The sequence below is a fragment of the Limulus polyphemus genome, unplaced genomic scaffold (assembly GCF_000517525.1).
Source record: "Limulus polyphemus unplaced genomic scaffold, Limulus_polyphemus-2.1.2 Scaffold143, whole genome shotgun sequence".
Taxonomy (NCBI): domain Eukaryota; kingdom Metazoa; phylum Arthropoda; class Merostomata; order Xiphosura; family Limulidae; genus Limulus; species Limulus polyphemus.
The window spans coordinates 214,508-235,064 of record NW_013665753.1 but is presented as its reverse complement, the minus strand read 5'-3'; the positions used below and the strand labels follow the sequence as shown (position 1 = coordinate 235,064).

General features: G+C 33.6%; 1 protein-coding gene across 2 annotated transcripts in view; it reads right to left on the bottom strand.

Moving 5' to 3' along the window:
* The window catches only part of LOC106474864 (synaptotagmin-10-like), a 64,248-nt gene that overhangs the window by 19,273 nt on the left and 24,418 nt on the right, over positions 1–20,557 (bottom strand). For both annotated transcript variants that reach the window (XM_022380103.1, XM_022380106.1), the window contains 2 exons: positions 7,983–8,087; positions 7,422–7,640 (listed from right to left, as the gene is read on the bottom strand). In XM_022380103.1, coding sequence (XP_022235811.1) covers positions 7,422–7,640; positions 7,983–8,087 — 324 coding nt within the window. The remainder of the gene's footprint in view (positions 1–7,421; positions 7,641–7,982; positions 8,088–20,557) is intronic.

Genomic DNA, 20,557 nt, shown 5'->3' with positions numbered 1-20,557 from the left:
GCCATGCCGGGCCACCCTAAGTGTTAAACGTTCAACGAAGAAAAGTAACAACATTCAATCTAGTATTTGAAAAATAAAAACAAATATGTACAAAGGTCAACTATATATCAATGGTAATTAAATTATTATCATTATTATTAATTCATTTGAGTTTTTATCTTCGATTATCATCAATGATAATAATAATAACAGGTGAAAAACTCAAAATGATGTGTTTACACTAATGGAAGATGTGTAATAATATCAAACTCTTTATAAAAGAAAATAGACAAAATAATGAAAGATATGTAAGTCGTTTGTTTTCGGATATCCGCGCAACGCTATTCAAGGGTGATCTGTGCTAGTCGTCCCTGATTTTGAACCGATAGACTAGAGGGAAGGCAAAATTCATTTTCAGTTAAGATCAAGATTCACTGCAAAAAATTATAATAATGATAATTTATATTCCTTTCTCATGAATACATAAGATCCTACTTGTTACATATCTAGGCCAAGCGTGGCCCAGTGGTTAGTATGCCCTGTCTATAGATCTAGGGGTCAATGTTCACCAACCTTTACCCACTAAAAACAAGAAAGTCGCGCTCCGCATTTTGAGACCATAAAGGTGACGGTCAAGTCCTACTATTCAGCCAGACAGATAAGAAAAGCCCAAGAGTTCACGTTGAGTGCTTCTGGCTAGTACTGTTTCTTTACAATATGCATAAAAGCTAAACTAAAACTGGTAGCATTAATACAAAATTCAAAAATACTTCATTTTATTTCCCCCCTGCTATTTTCCTAAGTTTAACATCTTCCAACCTATATAAAACACATACACACACATTCAACATAGTGTATTATGCATTTTAGTCATGACATTTATAGGTATCTGTATATTATCCCAACGTTCTTTTAATTACCGAATAACTTATTGTATTTAATAGTTCACTGAGTGCTTCTTCGGATCAGAAAAATAAGACAAAACAACTTGATTTATTCGTTCAAACCTAGGCTTAATCTTCTAGCTGACATTAATGTGACATAACTTAAAAATAAGAGATCGTATTATTTCTGTTGAACGTTATAGAGTATGCTTGAGAAAATGAAACTTCCTTGTTTTCCACCTGTTAATCACTTAGTTTAAAATAAGGTTAAGAATCTCAAGTTAGGTTTCACGGGCTAACTCGCTCAACACAGACATAATAATATAAACTATACGGCCGTTGAACTTATGTGTTACCCCAAAGAACCTACGAACAGTCCAATAGCAACGTTGGTGCCATTTTATGCATAACTGTTATTGGAATCCATTTCAAGTTCAATGTAATTTTGTGTTATGAAAAAGCTTCCTTTAGCCAAGCTGATGCCAATAATTAAGCGTTCCGTTTATACTGCTTTGACTAAAACTCAGTTATCGTGAAAGTTTTAGCCATAGTTCTGTTTACACACACACACACACACACACATATAAATATAATAGTACTGTCTGTTGTCCATGTAACTACTTCGCAGAGTTTAGTTGGAGCTTCATCAAAATTGGTATGGAGGTTCATTAGGTTTCAGTTTTGTGTTTTGCGGTTTTGGGGCGTTTTTTACCACTACCTCACCTACAGTGGATGGATTTTCACCACGTTTAGTATGGTTGTTCATTGCGTCCATGGGAAGATAAGTACAGATTTTCAGTCTTGCATTTTACGTTTTGGGATTTTTATGGACGTTTTTGCTTTTTTTTACCGCTACTTCGCTCCCTGTTGATGGATCTTCACTAAATTTGGCATGAAGGTTTGTTAGGTCTATGCGGAGATACATGCACATTTTCAGTTTCACATTTTGTGTTTTGCAATTTCTATAGGCGTTTTTTACAATTATATATAAAGGCAGTAGCTTCTCATGTCCTAAGATAACCTTTCATTAATCATGAATTTAAATAACTTACGTCCAGCGGACGGGTACTCCAACCAGTATATATATATATTAAAAGAGAAGTGAAAAATCAATAAAACGTAACAATTTCCAACACGTTATTGGAAATGCAGAAACTTTCCTAATGTCGAGTGAAGGACCGGGGTGTATGTGACTGTGACTAACACGTGTAAGCACTAGAAACAGAAAATGTTCCTTGCAGGTAAAGAAAGATATATGTAGCCTTTACGTATATGTTTCAAATTCTCAAGTGGTTTTTTTTTCGTATTTATCTTATTCTTTTGGGAGAGAAGATTGTGTTATATGGCTGTAGAAAAGAACAAGTTTTGACTACAGCACACACACACACACACACATACACGCTTAAAAACAGGAATACTATATATGTATATATATATATATATATATATATATACAGAGATAACTGACATATAGTATGTAAAATAATTTTGACCAGGGCTTTCCAGAAAAAGTTAAGTGTGAATGTTTTGTTTATATCTAGCTAACGCCATCTATGTAAATTATTCCTTCTGGTTAATTTATAAAGGAGAACTGTTACCTTTCAATCAGCTTTGGTACATATTTCATTAGGTAAGTACTTACTATAATTTTAATTATTTTTGTAAAAAAAAACACGTGTTAGTGTTACTGTAACAAACAAAAGCAAAACAAGCTGAGTCGCAAAGTTATCGTAACACACGGAAACTGGTCACTGTTTTACCAAATGGAAACCGATTCTTTATTGTTAATGTTATTATAACGAAAACGAACACTGAATTAATCATTGTTGTATCAATTCGAACCGATCTCTATTGCTAATGTTATTATAACGAAAACTGATATTAAATGTACCGCTACTGCAGCAAACCAAAACTGGTCTTTATTGTAACAGAAACTAGTCTTAAACGTACCACTGTTGTATCACATCTTAAGCAGTCTTTACTGTTAATGTTATTGTAACACTATTACAGCAAATCAAAACTAGTCTATGCTGTTACGTTACTGTAATAAAAGGCAAATCTATCTTAGATGTAACATTATTGCACCAAACAAGTATCGAAACTTATTGCAAACAGGGAATATAAAGTGTCGTGTTGTATTGAATACGACAAAAACAAGAGTAACTTCACAATATAAAAGGAAAAACATTATTATACAATACTATGCTTGTTTGTTGTTATTAAGCACAAAGCTATAAAATGTGCTATCTGTGGTCTACCCACTATGGGTATCGAAACCTTACCGATGAGCTACAGGGGTCAACATTTTGTATATTTGGTCATACTTTGGTCACGTTTACAGTGGTGTTATTGTAACATTAGTTCAATAGCAATAAAGGATTTTGACGTTTAGCAACAATCTAAATAAGTAGTTAAGGATGGTGATTTCTAGCATATTAATATTTTTAAATGTAAGGGTGGTGACTTCTAGTGACAACAATAAAAAATCATACTTCATGATATATTTGTTTCAAAAATTCCCGTAAATCTATATACACAGATTACAAGTCTGTAATTATAAACTGATACAGTAGATGGAAGACAGATAATATCTAGACAACAACACCCACCGACACCTCTTGGGTTATTATTATTATTTTAGGAAAGGGGGCAGTAACTGTACGCTAACCACTGAAACTCAGATCCACAGTCTGATAAGCTAATCGCTGGGCCACGCTCGGCCCATTCAAGTGTTATAAGTGGAATGAGTGAAGTAACTGTGAATTTTACCCTTCCATATTTAGTATAGGAAATATATATATTCGAGTATATTCTGGTAATCTTTTCCCATGCAGTTTATACCTATAGTTCATCGAATCCTTGTTGACCGAGTGTTCCATGTTGGGAAACATGTGTTAATCATTTTATGCAGGAGTAGGCTACATAGTTCTACCTTTGTTTTTAAGTCTCAAGCTAGAATATGTGTTTACGTATGGACTTCTTGGAAAGTACCTTGTTAAAACGAGTACTACAGAAACATATTCACCTGGCTTGGTAGAACATTGGTTGATGTATGTAAACTATGGACTTGTGAGATATTTGATTTTCTTTTGTTTCACTAAATTCTGTATATTATCTTATGCTAGATCTCCTGATCTTGAACTTGTTCATCTCAACCTCACGAAAGAGAAGTATACCAGCTGTTTTTGGTAGTAAAACACTGTTTGTGTGTCAAATAAATATTTTTGTGTTACAAACTTGTATTTGTTCGTTTTCCTTTGTTGTCCGCGTTTGATTTATTTTTCGCTTAACAGTCCCGTGCCTGCTTTTATACGAAATATTAGTGAACCTAAATATCACCGATTGCGTTCACGCAAGTTATAGTAACAATGACACATTGAAGAATTAAGGGTGTTGAATGTTAGTTTAAAAATGCTATATAAAGAGTTAAGCTTCACGTTCTACTTACAATTATAAGATATATTAACAGTTAAAGATACTGACTTCTAGCAACAGATGCATATAATATTTTTTTTTATATAAATGGAAAAATAGTAGTGTGCTTACCCATTTTTATTAAGGCAACGTTCAAAAAGTTCTAAACTAATCATATACTTCCGAAGAAGGGTGTTCTCCCGGAACGTTGTGTAACAAAAATATTCTTGGTGTTTTCTGGAATTACTCTTATTTGTATCACCAATCTTTATTGTAAGTTTCTGTAAGAAATGCTAACCTACTTTATCTTTATTGTAAGTTTTGTAAGAATACTAAGCAGCTTGATCTTTAGTGTAAGAAATGCTGAGCAACTTGAACTTTACTGTACGTTTGAAAGAAATGCTAAGCAATTTGATCTTTATTGAAAGTTTTTGTAAGAATAAAAAACAGTTTTATCTTTACTGCAAGGTTTTGTAAGAAATGTTAACCCACTTGATCTTTATTTTAAGTTTTTGTAACAATACTAAGCAGCTTGATCTTTAGTGTAAGAAATGCTGAGCAACTTGAACTTTATTGTACGTTTGAAAGAAATGCTAAGCAATTTGATCTTTATTGAAAGTTTTTGTAAGAATAAAAAACAGTTTTATCTTTACTGCAAGGTTTTGTAAGAAATGTTAATCCACTTGATCTTTATTTTAAGTTTTTGTTATAATACTAAGCAACTTGTACTTTATTGTAAGTTTTATAAGAAATGTTAACCTACTTGATCTTTATTGTACGTTTTTGCAAGAATGCTAAGGAACTTGATTTTTATTGTAAGTTTTTGTATGAAATGCTATCCTACTTGATCTTTATTGTATTTTTTTGTAAAAAACGCTAGGCAACTTGATCTTTATTGTAAGTTTCTGTAGGAAATATTAACTGACTTGATCTTTATTGTACGTTTTTGTAAGAAATGCTAAGCAATTTGATTGTCATCATTACTCATTAAACGAAATCTAACTTAACACTTTATTATGCTAACTTTAAACTGATTTTTATGATAGTAAAATTCTAACAAATGTATGTTGATTTAAGTTATTAAAATAGAAACAAATAATGATTGACAACTTCTTTGTACCAAACACAAAATTATTTTACAAGATAAATAGGTCAATCAATAAAAGTTTATTTCCTGAATTGTTTTTATATTTTATGCAAGTGGACTAATAAAAATATCCCTCCGATTTACATCAAAATATAATATTTGAAATCTAGCTATTAAAAACAGAATCTGAAAATACATTTCTAGCTAAACATTGAATGAAGATCGCCGATAGTATAATCGTGTTCAAGGAATAACAGTTTGTTTGTCATGAATTTCGCGCAAAGCTACATGAGGGCTATCTGCGCTAGCCGTTCCTATTTTAGCAGTGTAAGACTAGACGGAAAGCAGCTAGTCATCACCTCTCACCGCCAACGCTTGTACTACTCTTTTACCAACGAATGGTAGGATTAACCGTCACATTATAACGTCCCCACGGCTGAAAGGGCGAGCATGTTTGGTGTGACGGGGATTCGAACCCGCGACCCGCAGATTGCGAGTCAAGAGCCCTAACCACCTGGCCATGCCGGACCTAGGAATAACACCCAATTTTGAAAAAAAAAGAGAGATTAAATATGCTTAAAGCGAGAGACACAGATAAACTGGACCGAACGATAGGTGGATTTCAAGGAGGATAAAGATAGTAATAAGATGGATCAGCAAAGAAAATAACCTGAATAGATGAAACTATAGATTCATATGATAAATATTAAGAACAGATGATCGTGAATGATTTACATAAACATATCAAAAGAAATGAATTGCCGTTTCACTACTTTGCTGTACACCTTTATGGACATAAATTTGTATTGATCAATACTTAAAAATTGAATTCGAACGCCAAATTGAAACGAAACAAAAAACAACAGAATTTCTATATTAATTGTTGATGCATGTAAAGAAACAACAGAATTTCTATATTAATTGTTGATGCATGTAAAGTAACGCAAGAAAATGTGGTCATAAAGTTAAGTTAGTGGGAAATCAGATTTTCACAAACAACGAGAAGTTTCCCTTGTACACGCTTGTTACTTGTTATCTTGGAGATAGCGAATGGTTAGCTGATCAATAAGCAGTTGGTAGATTTTTAAGAGCAAGTAAGTACACATAAAGATAGATGTTTACAGCAGATTTCTAATGAAAATGATACATTGAGAGCTAAGAATGATTACTCCTAATAACATTTATTTTGTTAGAAAAACACGCAGGTTCAAGAAGTCTTGATATAAATGAATAAAAATCCTATAATCCGAGCGCTTTCGAAAGGTGGACCTTTCTTCTTCAGGGGCAAACAAATTACGGTAGTTCTTTATCGCAACAGTACTTTTTGAATACAGGATTTCTAGAATAATACAAAATAATTCTAATCACAGACACCGAAATCTAAAAGTCCACTTGTCTTAGGCCTAACATTAATTAAGTCTTTATTACGTATGGCCTTCATTCGATAAAGAGATAAATTAACACTGTAACTTGTGTACGTTTTTGATTTAGTTTAATTGAGGGTAAACTTTACTGTACTGAATACTATCAATAAATGAACTATATATAATGTTATTCTATTACATAAAGTTAGACCTTTTTAAAAGCTTTGATAAGTTTTTAATATGTTGTTATACAAAATGTATTTACATCCGCTTTTTGTTTACATACATTCAAATAAAGTACACACGCATACATAGACAGACAAAAACTGAGTATTATTATATGGGATGGTAGTTATAACGAAACTGGTCTCCGCAATAAAAGTGAAGCGTAAATGGCTGTTTAGACTGAAGAACTAAGGGAGAATGATCTGTATAAAGAAGCAGGTCTTCATATCAATAGTGAAGCGTATATTAGTGTTCATACTATGTAATTATACAGTAACAGACTACTCATGAAAATAGGTCTGCGTCAGAGTAATGAAGCCGTAATAGGTTTTAAACTAAAAGGTTACCTTAATGACCTATATCAAAAATACATTCACATACACACCATATCACCATGGTTTAAAAATAGTGTTTAAATTATGAAAATACCTTATCACAGCATAGGATATAATTAAATAAGAAACCTACCTGAGGAGCACACATTATATCCATGATGTATTCCATTTCGTACGTTACATCACACACTTCTGCAAGTGATTTTACAAGTACTTGCCCAATTAAATCGTGTTTAGAGAATCTGTCAAAATCGTATACGGAAAATTGTAACATACGAGATTTTAGCTGGTTGTAACCGACTCCAAATACAAACGTTTCATTGAAGACCGGGTTCAGGTTCTTGAGATGGACCTATGCAGAATGACACAGTATTTATAAAACAGAGAGATACAGTTGTTTGATAAAATAAAATATGATATTCTTATTACTGTTTTCTTCCCAGTTAATTAAAAATAACGTGATTAATTTTTGACATGTTTTATACTTGTGGACAAAAGATCATAAACCCATTTACTGAAATATTGCTCAGTGTCAGCATTAGTTTATACTTGCAATAAGTTACTCACTTTCTAAACAAAACAACAACAACAACAACATAGTTTCAGCTGAATAGAATACGTTAACTCCAGCTGAGTCAATCCCAAGAATGGATTAAAAAAGATAATTAATTTAAGATGAGTGAAACACACGAACCCGAGTTTGGAATTTCTTTTTGCGATCAGGGAGAAGATAAATCTTTACGTATGGGTCGGAGGATCCAGTGAAGTCCTTTACTGGGAGGTCTCGGGCTTGAAGTACCTGCAAGTTAAAATATACTTCTGAAAAAATAAAGTTAACATATTAATTAAAAACAGAGTGAGTTAGTCATTATGGGTAGAGGGGAGTTGGACATATTAAGATAACCTTGGTAGTAACACAAATAACCAGCCGATACAGCCCTAGTATAATACATAAATAGTAAATAAATGGTAAAAACTTCAAAAGGAAAGATAAATACATAGTAGAGTATATAATATATTTCAGTCTCCATCTTAAAAACAAAAAAAGCAGTAAACATTTCAATCAAACCTGTCCAAACATTATTTGTGAATTAAAAGTGGAAAGAGTAAGCCAGTAGCAAACTTGACAAGTAAGAGTACGAGATATCGACGAATTGATTAAGACAGACCCCAGAGATGTCAATTACAACTGGAAATCTATCAGTATGAGTTATTTTTAAAGTTGAATACAGGACATAGCCTACATAACCATTTCCGACACTAAACAATCTATTTGCGTAATGGTGCTGTCTCAGTTAAACATTCATTGAATTCATTCCCTCATAGATAGCTTATTTTACTTGATTGCTGTTCTATCATATTCTACGGTCATATTTTTTTAGTTATGTAACTTGATTATAATCAGGCAACTTGTTTGTTTTCTGAGCTTTACTGAAGGATATCTTAAAATAAATGTTAATTTCTAGTAAAACAAATAAGAGCAAAATAACGAGATGAAATGTGCTTTATCTCTACATATTTATAACGTGTCTCCAGTGGGCCAGCAGCAAGTTCACGGAGTTACAACGCAAACATCTGGGGTTCGATTCCCCATAGTAGACAGAGTGCTGGTAGCCTATAAGAAATCGTACCTTTGCACTGAAACAAAGAAGCTTAGAATGTTGTCGTGATTGTTCTCAATATAATTTTATTGCCACTTTTATAAAACAATGATTTAAATTCTTTGGGACATTCTTTTAACCAAATCTTTTCATGATAACACATAAATACATTTGCTAATATAGGGGCCAAACTAGACCCCATACTGACTCTCTCTATTTGATCACATATCTTTCCATTAAACAAAAAAAAGCGATTCTTTAGTTGTTATTTTACATAGTTTAGTAAATACTTATTTTGAAACTACCTTCATTATTATAAAATCACGTTTACACATAGTTCAGTGCTCTCATCCAATGGTATATTAGTAAATAGTGATTTCACATAAAAGCTAGCTATTGCTATGTCATGATCAAAATTTAATTATTTGATGTTGTCAACAAACTCAAAACTGTCTTTCAAAGTATATTCATTACATACAAATTCCTTTACATTTGTTAAAAAGTATTGCTAATTTACGGTTATAACATCTGATATTAATTATGATAGATCCCATAGGACAATTTTTATATATTTTTGGTAATCCATACAAAATGCCAGCATGTGAATCAGTTGGTCATATTTTCTCATATAATTATTTATATAGAACTTTCTCTTTTTTTTAAGTTCAATGAATATCTACTCAGCTTATTTTCTCTAGATTTATTTGGTTTGTTTTATAAAATGCAAAACTTAGTAATATCATTTCTAATTTCAAGAACCTTATTACAGTAATCTACTTTGTTTAAGATGACAACCTTATTCCCTTAATAAGGCTTAGTGGTTACAATATCCTTGTTTTTACTTAATTTACTTAATGCCTGTATTTCTGGCAAATTAATACTACATGGTTTGGGGGTGGAATTATAAACACGTAAACCATTCACACCTATTCTAGAAATATGTGTATATACGTTATCAAAATTTATCTGTGCTGTTGGATTAATCGCACAATCCATTGGGTCCTCTAAAAAAAAAGCTCAAATCCAAGTAGATAATCACGACACTCCAGTTTTTAAGGATAAGAGCAAATCTTAATCCCTGAGAGAATACTTTCTTTTCTACATCATTTAAAGTATAGTTTGATAGATTTATGATGACATCATCAGGATTTCCCGAAAATTGTCTACTTATTTGTTTTTTTTCTTTAAATTTAAAAATGTCTTATTCTGTGTCAGCCTTATTTTCAACAGTTCATCTTTGTTATTTCTTATAATTTCATTCGTCAAAAAAAAAAGATCTACACCTATAACCCCGTTCTTTATTTGTAACTTTTTCCCATCTAGAAGTTTTCTAATTGTGTAACCTTTCTCCCTTTATGTTTAATTTCAGCTGCCAAAACCTTTTTTTGGGTTTCTTTATATTGCTTCAATTGATTTAATCTATAGGTGGCAGCCTTAAAGTTTAAAAATTTTGGTATTAATTCATGTACTTTACACTTATTAAAAACTTTAAACTTAGCTCACATTTAGTTAACACATTGGGCTATCTGCTGTGTCTACCAAGGGGAATTCAACCATGGATTTTAGCATTGTAAGTCCGTAAACTTACCGCTGTCTCACCAGGGGCAAACTGGATATGAATTTAAAGAATAATAATGTAACAACAAATATTACTTAATTAATAAACCTTCAATTTAAAAACGACCCAACCAGATGCAATTCACACATATGGTTTAAAACACCCTTTGGATTATAACCATACCATGTAGATGTGATATACCATTATACAGTTTTTTGGCATTTACTTCCAGGATAAAATTTGACAGATTACTCCTCATTCCCCATGTTTTCAATTTTGAGTTATAATTTAAAGTGGAAGAGTAGGGTTGGCAAATGGTACGTCCCTCGTTCACTATAAAAAATATATCAATCAGAATTAGGAGAAAATAAAACGCAAATAGGTCTTGAAAACATCCTTAAACCCATCATCAAAATAAGAAACTATTTTGTATTTAACGACAAAATAGGCAAACCAGACTGCTCGAGCGTCATGAACATGTATAAATGTTACGATTTTTCTTGAGTACATATCTGTTTGTTTTAGAGCAGAACCACATCGGGCTATCTGCTGTGTCCAAAGCGGGGAATCGCACCCGGGATTTTAGCATTGTAAGTTCGTAAACTTACCGTTGTCGCACCAGGGGACTAGAGTGAAAAAGGACTGACAGATAGAGTAAAGAACTGTAGTTTACGGAGCCATGTGGAAGCATCAAACATTTTGAAACAATGTGCTAGTTTATAATAACAATCCTGTAATTATTGAGCAGTTTCAAATTATTGGAACTGCAGAAAATGATTATTTATTACGAACTGAAGAGACAATGGCCATTACAAATGTAAGTGGCTGCTGAACGACCAAAAGCTAGTGTAGTAAAATATTTATTTTAAATTATTGTAAGAGATAGAAAGTTTTAAATGTTTTGTGTGTGATTTAATTTTAGGAGGTAGGAGGTTTTACATTTCAGTTTGGTATTCATTTATTGTATTGTGTGATTTGGCGAACTTATCTAATGTGTATAGATATTGGTAGTTATAATATATTGGAAGATTAGAATCTAAAATTTGATAGATGTTTTAGGATTTTTCGTAATTTTGGTTTTTATGATTTATTTTTTCCACGGGTAGGTGAATATGGAAAATAGAGCTGTTAGTAGTAGTTATTACCCCTTTGGTGCTATATATTTCCTCTAAAGCTATACCTTATACTGCTTTCATTCAATCAGTCTGATACTCCAGTTTTCAGGCAAATATTATAACTGATCTCAATCAAAAAAACAAAAGGAAGATGTTAACAGCAAATAAAAAAGGCATTGCACTCCTCCCCCTTATAAATACTAATAAACGCTTAATTCTTAATGATTCTTCCCATCCATTTTCACTTTAATGGTTCACAAAGTATCTTTGGCCTAACAATAGTAAATCCTGCTCTCACACTACTCAATTTAAACTCAGTGTGTTTTAAGAGTATCGGGAGTGACTATAACCCCCTTTTTTCCCCAGCAGTCTTTAAACAGTATCTTTGATAGTTATTTGTTCCGGTCTGCAGAATACCTGATTTTATAATGTAGGGTGGAAATTACTTCAGAATATATTCTGTAACCATTCACTTAGTATACAATTTTCCGTGTAATCATCTCGGGATTTAGACGATTAATCCATGGAAATATCATATGCAATGTTTAAAATAATAAAAACCGCAATGCATTCTAAAACCATTAGACACAATATAAATATCTAGAAACTAATATTGGAATTACCACTCTACTCCATGAAAAGACTCCACGTACTTTATCTATTTTATATGCATATGCGACCTCTCAGTTAGAACACTAATAGCAACACTAAAAAGTCCCCCGGTGGGACAGCGGTAAGATTTCGAATTTGAACACTACGATCAGGGTTTCAATTTCCTTCGGTGGACACAGCAGATAGCCCGATGTGGCTTTGTTATAAAACACACACAAAACACTCAAAAATCAAATTCAGAAGCCCATCAAAGAACACAATTCCGTAAATTGGGAACTTTCTGCACTTCAAGACCGGACCCTCACTGTCCTGGCGTAAATTTAAATCTATCTGTAGAGATAATAACAAAAAATGGTCACATCTCAAATAATAACTGTTTCTAATACCGACAGCGAAAAAGCTAATATTTTTGCTGGATATTTTAAAGGTACCTTCACCTTTCCACACCTAGATACATTTGACAGTAGTAATTATAAACTAGTTAATAATCATAAAACCACCAATCACTCAGACTACACCACACAATTTCCCGCAACAATCTCCTACCAAATCTCTAAGCTCCCTGACGACAATTTAAACAGTCCCATTATTATTTTAGAAATCAAAATACACATCAAGCACTTAAAAAATTCAGCCCCTGGTGAAGACCGAACCAGCAACCCCAATATCAAACCACGTGTGACTTTCTTATCTTCTACCCTTATCACTTATTTAACTTATTTTTCCTGTGTTGTTATCATCCATTCCAGTAGAAACCCGTTATTATAACAGTAATTTGAAAGAAAATACCCAAATCATCAATTTCAAGCCACTTTCGTCCCATCAGTTTACTTACCTGTATAGATAAATTTCTGGAAAATATTATCTCTGAAGGCTGCAATAATATCTAGAACACAATATTTTTTTTTTACACATTCAAAACGCGATCATTTAAACAGGTTAACTGAAATGGTTTATCATGATTTTAATTATCATCACGTCGCAGTCGCTATTTTCTTATATTTCTCTGGCATAATGGAATTCAATTAAAGCTCAAATCTTGTAACATTACACCCATATATATCTACGATGGGTCTCAAGTTTTCTCACAAGCCACGTTGCCAATGTCTGTATTAACAACATTTTATCAAACACCTTTTCATTTAACGCCATAATTTCACAAGTATCAGTATTACGCCATTTCATTTACATAATAGCCCCCCCAGTGGCACAGCGGTATGTCTGTGAACTTACAACGCTAGAATCCGGGTTTCGATACCCGTGGAGGGCAGAGCACAGATAGCTCATTGTGTAGCTTTGTGCTTAATTACAAACAAAACTTTACATAATATACTTTAATGATGTACCAACCTCGCTTCCCCTCCCCTCCTACTGCTAACTCATGCATATCGGTATGCTGATAATATAGCAGTAAGGAGCATATCATGCGACCTCCAATTTCAGCCAACAGAGTTTAGACTTTTTTGGTATAGTACCGTTATCTCTCTCATCTTTGTTAATAAGTATTTTTTTCAAAATTATTCTATTTTCTTTTAGTTCAGTTTGCATTCAAAGAGTCGCTCAATTAAGCAACTCAATTTTTCCCCTTCCCTGGTGCACACGAGACGTAAATTCGCTAATTGATAATTAGCTCGCGTTTTCTTACAGGCAGGATAGCTCATTACATTTTGAAACAGATGGTTGTATTTTTTGTTGACGAATCGGATAATGATTAGAGGCTGTCATTTCCATGTACTGAGATCGCAGTGTGCAGATGGATTCCTGTGGAAACTTGACATTATTGTAGTCATTGTGTTTTTGTCATATACAAAAAAGCACAAACATCTGTGTATCTGCCTGTTTGTACATTATATAACTACTCCTAGGTCGCTGAGCCAATCACTAATAAACTTTATGGGATGATAGTTTGGAACAAGGAGCATGTTAATGGGGGTTCACAACACTCTCCATACTTCACTATTGCTGTTATTGAGTGTTTATTATCTTTAACGTAAGTTACGTTAACTACATTCATAGCTGGAGCGTGTCTTTACACTAAAACAAATATATATATATATTAAATTTATTATAAAACAACACACACACACACACAATGTGAGAGAAGCACACAAACGTCTTATATATCCCAGAGAGTGCACTAGCAATGCAACGAAAAAATTAGCTGCCGCTCTCGGAGTTATACATAAACTAAACTGAAGTTTCTACTCCAATAGCCACAATTAGGTTGTTATGAAGAGCCGTTTCCTGAATTATACCCACTTTCCACTTTGATTCGTGACATTTTAACTTCGCTTCGTAAGTCACTTCTGTGGTCAATAACTCAATTAATTAATCACATGAAATACTGTGGAAGGACATGGAAGGGGGTGTTAAAAGCGGGTAATAGAAAGCACCTCTAGCGCCACTCGTTGGTCGCTACCTCTTCGTATAAAATCACCTTGGACTTTTGTGTTATTTATAATAGCATCCACCACTGCATTTTTTAAAGTTCATAACCCGGACAAAGGACGGCTACCTCAGCTTGTTCTTATATAAAGTGAAGTTTGCTCCCGTAAGAGTAACTTGTAGCTTTTGACTTTAATTTTGGGAAGTGTGTATTACCTTAAACTTTAAAGAAGGTGTGTTTTGTTTGAGCAAACCCATACCGGACTATCTGTCGTGTCCACTAAGAGGAATCGAACCTCTGATTTTAGTATTGTAAACCTGAAGATTTACCGCTATCCCATCGCGGGTCTTATAATGAAAGGTTTAATTAAATACTTGAGTTTAAATGATCGATTTCCCAGGGATGAGCATGATTATAATGTTTGAACTGTGATTTTTGGTATTATAATATTCACTAGGTGTTTTATTTAAAATTATAGCTTTTTTAGTTTAACTTGCAAGGGGGAGCACACCAAATTAGTGGGAGAACTTATTAAAGGTTTCAACACAAATTCACACCAGCTCCGCACTCATCATAATGCACTTACCTTTGTGTTTTGTATTGTGTCTGTTTTGATTTTAAATTAATATTATAATTTGTACATTCGTGTACTGTCTCTTTGTTTTTGCAATAAACTCAGTCGATGTTGGAGAAATCTGTGACTCTGAACTTTTATTTAGCCCTAACAGACTACTCCACGAAGTTCTCTGAACCAAATCCCAATATAGTAAAACAACTAGCTGTTGTTTTCAATTTTAGAGCAACTCACGTGATTATTCTAAATAAAAGTTAAAGCAAGAAATTTCTTAGGTTAAATAAAGCCGAATATGTACGATATACTCATCGTCTTTATAAACAAAATGTTAGATTCAATAATCAGTTCAGCTGGAATTCATACTTCAGTGAAATTTACAAAACATATGCTCAAGAAATAACGAACTCCAAGATGTAGGAAGTCGCGTTCCTGGCTGTAAAACTCCCACTTTCTTACTTAATCTATAAAGTTCTCATTAGACCACTAATGGAATTCACGTATGCAATACGTTCCATGAATTAAGAGCACTTAATCTCTGCACATTACGTATAGTATTCCATCTTTCTGTTTTATTCCTACATCCTATGTTGATAAAGTTTCGACTATCCCAATGGCTTAAACATGTTTCTAAAATTAACTTCCAAATTCTCTTTTAGCACAATTTTCTACCATAGCAGCTACCCCCCCCCCATTGCAAAAATAGATCTTAACTTTCAACTTAATACATAACAGATAGTATTTAAACCCCTGATAAGTTAAGAATTATAGGTCAGACTTGTATTTTGTGCTATTTTATCAATTTTTCTCTCGACTGTTTAATAACTTTCTATTCTTTTAGCTTTCAATTTCAGGTTCCAGCTTGAGCACTAGTTGGGTAGATTTTTTGACGCCTGGAATGTGAAAGTAGGTTTTTTCTTTAGGCAGTTCTATTTTCCCCACATCTAATTCTTTAGCATAGGAGCTACTGATTTCCGTCACAACAATATACATTATCCTCTTTACCACCAACATCAGACGTAGCCTATCATAGCTTTTCTACGGTGCACTGTCAGACATTGTTGAGAACCTTCTCTATATAGTTTGAAAGTAATTCATGTATGAATTACTTTCAAACTATATACATATATATCACATAATAGTACCCTTTTGCCAGGAGTGGGGTGAAGGGGAACTGACTAGTTTCCGAGCATTTCGTGTGTGACAGATTGAAGTAAAATTTCACGTTTCAGTAGGAGATATATGGTAATTCTGAAGATGTATGAGATACTAGTACTGTTGATAATAGAAATGGTCGAAATAAAAAGCCCAAACTTTTTGAAACTGATGTTCAGAAAGTATTGGTATGGTCTTTACGTAATGCATAATAATCCAGAATGGTTCTTACCCATGACCTAGTGGTAAGTACAAGTGAGTGTTGTCACCAGAACAGTTTCAGTTTCGTGACCGGCATTTTGGTCTTTAAATAGACCAGGGAGGGTCAGGTACAAAATACCTTTTCCTCCTTTCAGAACTATGGTTTTGGAACAGATGAATGTTGATCGAGGGTCGGAGTATATTTGCTCCGACCCATTTCAGGGCAATGTCCATGTAGGTATCTTCATTTACACTTAGCGAACAGTTCCATATATGCGAACAACACATTTTCACTCGTTTGAAAGTAATATAACAACATTTTACATAAAATACCCTTTTTAAAATGTTTTTATTTTAGTCTAAACTAGTGTAGGGTTTAAGGTCTAGTAGTAGGTGGCCTTAGTAAATCCCCATTTCTAAAATATAGGTTTACAGGTGAGAGGTACTTAGGTCTACTTCCATTATGTATATAGCAGCGATCAAGTTCACAGAGTAGGTCATTCTTTTGCCAGTTTCTCTCAAAGTCATTTAGAGAATTATGCAAGAGTCTATCGGCTATAGTTTGTAGGTTTGCATAAATTTTGATGAAGTGTTCGGGGGACTTTATATGCTATGGTAATAAGTAAGTTTTGTATAAATTGTAGTTTATTTATGTGTTTGGGAGCTATGTTTATCCATGCGGGTCATGCATATTCTATGATTGGACGTATATATGTGTTTTGCATATTTTTTATAATATTGTCAGGTGATGTTCCCTGATTTTTGTCTGTTAGACTTCTTGCATAATTTGTACGTTTCAAGATTTTTGTTAATATATTATTTTCATGTTTTACCCACGTTAGTTTTGGGTCGAAAGTCAATTCTAAAAATTTTGCAGAGGTTGTGATCTGGAGAAGTGTTCCATTCGTGTCTAATTTAAGTGGGTCTTTTTTATATTTTATTAGTCTTGTGAAAGTAAGTAATTGGTTTTTAGGAACGTTTATTTTTGTACGATATTTTTGGCAAGATTCTTCTATGTTATTTAATAATTGTTGTATATTTGTTGCTGCTATGGATGGGGTGGGGGCACTTTTCTAAATCGCAACATCGTCCGCGAATTGTGACGCAAGCCCATGATTAGGGTCTTTTAAAGGCATATTGCTCACATACATGATGAATAGAATAGGGCTAACTACCCCTCCTTCGGGGACGCCTGCCTCTGGGGTGAATGACTCAGAGTAAGTTCCCCTGACATTTATTTTGCAATTTTTATTTTCCAAAAAGTTAAATAGCCAGAGAATAATCACCCGCGGTAGTTCCATTTTCGTCATGCAGAACCTGAGACCATTGTGCCATATAGTGTCGAAAGCTTTCTCGACGTCGAGAAAGCAGGCGATAGTGCATTACTTTTTTTGCCCCCCCCCCCAGTGGCACAGCGGTATGTCTGCGGACTTACAACGCTAGAAACCGGGTTTCGATACCCATTGTGTAGCTTTGTGCGTAATTCCAAACAAACAAACAGGCATTAATTTTTATTGAAGCTATCTATAATTGTTTCTGTTAATTTAACCAAGTGATCTGTTTTCTGTCTGAATTTTCTAAATCCAGTTTGGATTTCTGGTAATTTTGAGGTTGCTTCTAGATAATTTGAGAGTCTATTGCTTATTATTCGTTCTAGAATTTTTCCTACACGGTCAGGCTGATCGGGCGGTAGTTGCTTGGTTTATTTGCTAGCTTTCCTTCTTTATAGAACAGTAGTATGATCGCTTGCTTCCAAGAAACCGAGATGTATCCAGAACTTAGTGATAAATTAAAAAGTGCTGTTAGGTGTCCATACAGTCTCTGAGTGCATTTTTTGAGGAGGATAGCCTGTATGCGGTCTTCTACTGGTGCTTTGTTTTTGGTAGCTTTTATAACTAGTTTTACTTCCGTTTCTGTGATTGTTTTAGTGAGCGAATATGTGTTTTTAGAACGGTAAAATTTGGTTTATTTTGAATTTCGCGCAAAGTTACATGAGGCTATCTGCGCTAGCCGTCCCTAATTTAGCAGTGAAAGGATAGAGGGAAGGCAGCTAGTCATCACCACCTACCGCCAACTCTTGGGCTACTCTTTTACCAACGAATAGTGGGATTTACCATCACATAATAACGCCCTCATGGTTGAAAGGGCGAGCATGTTCGGTGGGCTCGGAGTTCCAACCCGCGACCCTCATATTGCGAGTCAAGCGCCCTAACTACCTGGCCATGCCGGGCCGAACAGTAAGATACACATTGGTACCAAGTGACCACAGTGACTGTATATAATTGTTCCAAAGCCAAATACTAAAAGAGATAACCAATCAAAAAGATTGAAATTGACATTTAATTTTAAACATTAGGATGGCCATAACTTCAGCAGAGTGCTCTTTAAAGATTAATCTAAATTCAAATTGTTTGGCAATAATACTTTTTTTCAATGGCAGGGAGGAGAACAGTATCGCAATCAACGTACAATGTCTAACAGTCATTGCTTGTGTATGTATATCACCTTTGTATTTCTATAATTATTTTTACAAAAAAATGAGTTATAATGTCATCGATTGGTAAAAGTAGAAGTGCATCATTCCTTGTTGGGGTAAAATACACCAAACCAACTCAAATAAAGGTACGTTTCTCTCTAATTGGTGAGTAAATAGTTTTATTGTTGTAAGCATTGTTTTTACTATTTTAATGCTTTGTTCACCAGAGGGAGAGATTTACAAGTTTACATGATGTACTAATTCTATGAAGTCTAGACATTTTTTCGAAGTTTAGGACTCTGTAGAATCTCAACGCTTTGTGTAGTAAATAAAAATGCTAGAATAACTAAATTATATTTAATTGACCAGTTTAGTATCACTTAGTGAGTCTGTTCATTAGTGATTGAGTTGGTTGAATGAATGTTGCTGGCCAGTTCAACAACCTCACCCAATCGAGAAACAAACATACTATGATAGAAGAGTACCCGAGTGAGAAGGGAGGTTATATCAAGAGCTCAGTTCAAAATAGTATCCAGAGTGAATGGGTGGAACAGTGAAGAACAAGCTATTCATTTTGTAGCCCATTTAAAAGGAGTGGTTTTAATGGCATTAGGTAATCTTCCAGCTGAGACCCATAACAATCATCAAGTATTGGTAGCTGCCTTTTATTCAACAGGTCCAAAGTGACACCTCAGAAGGAAATATCGAAAGCAAAGTTCAGTAACAGAGTAAGGAAGAAAGAAGAGACATTAGTCCAACTTGTAGAAGACTTGGGAAACTTGTCCAATTATCTTACCCAAATTTTCAACATAAACTGATTGGTTCATTGGTATGTAACCAATTTATAGATGCTGTAGCAGATGAGGATATGTGACCAAATTTGAAGCAAACTATTAACATCATCTTTCTTGACACACCAGACAAAATTAAGCCTAAACAAAACAGTTAAAATAAAACAATTTCATTAAAAAAGAGTGATAAAAAATGTCGTACGTTTTGATACAAATTAGTGTCTTCTTCAGTGGTAGAAGCAAAGTAGGTGTACGTCTTTAAAGGAAGCTCTCCAGTTGATGATAAACCTTTAATTGACTAAAGCCCAAGATAAACAACTCAAGACATCATCTAGAAGTTATGGGATCATCAGATCAAACAATATTGAAACATAAACTCCCTATGACGATAGAATAGAAGAAGAGAGGGTCAGGTAGTAAATTACGTATATAGAATGGAGGAAATAAACTACAAGACAATAGGTATTTCAGGTGTAACTTGAAAGGATATATCTGCAAGAACTGCAGACAAAAGATTGTAGCAAATACAAATTTCTTCCAAAGAGGGTCAGAAAGAAACAACGAATTGTTATAAATGTGGGAAACATTACCATTATAAAAAATCATAAATAATATTCAAAGTTAAACTAGTACTCAGTTAAAAACATTTTATTTAGGCCTATCTATGATCTTCAAAAAGATGACGACTCTACATGTTTCGACGTTACTCCTGAGAATGACGTTGTAACATCGAAACATGTAGAGTCATCAACTTTTTGAAGACCATAGATAGGCCTAAATAAAATGTTTTTAACTGAGTACTA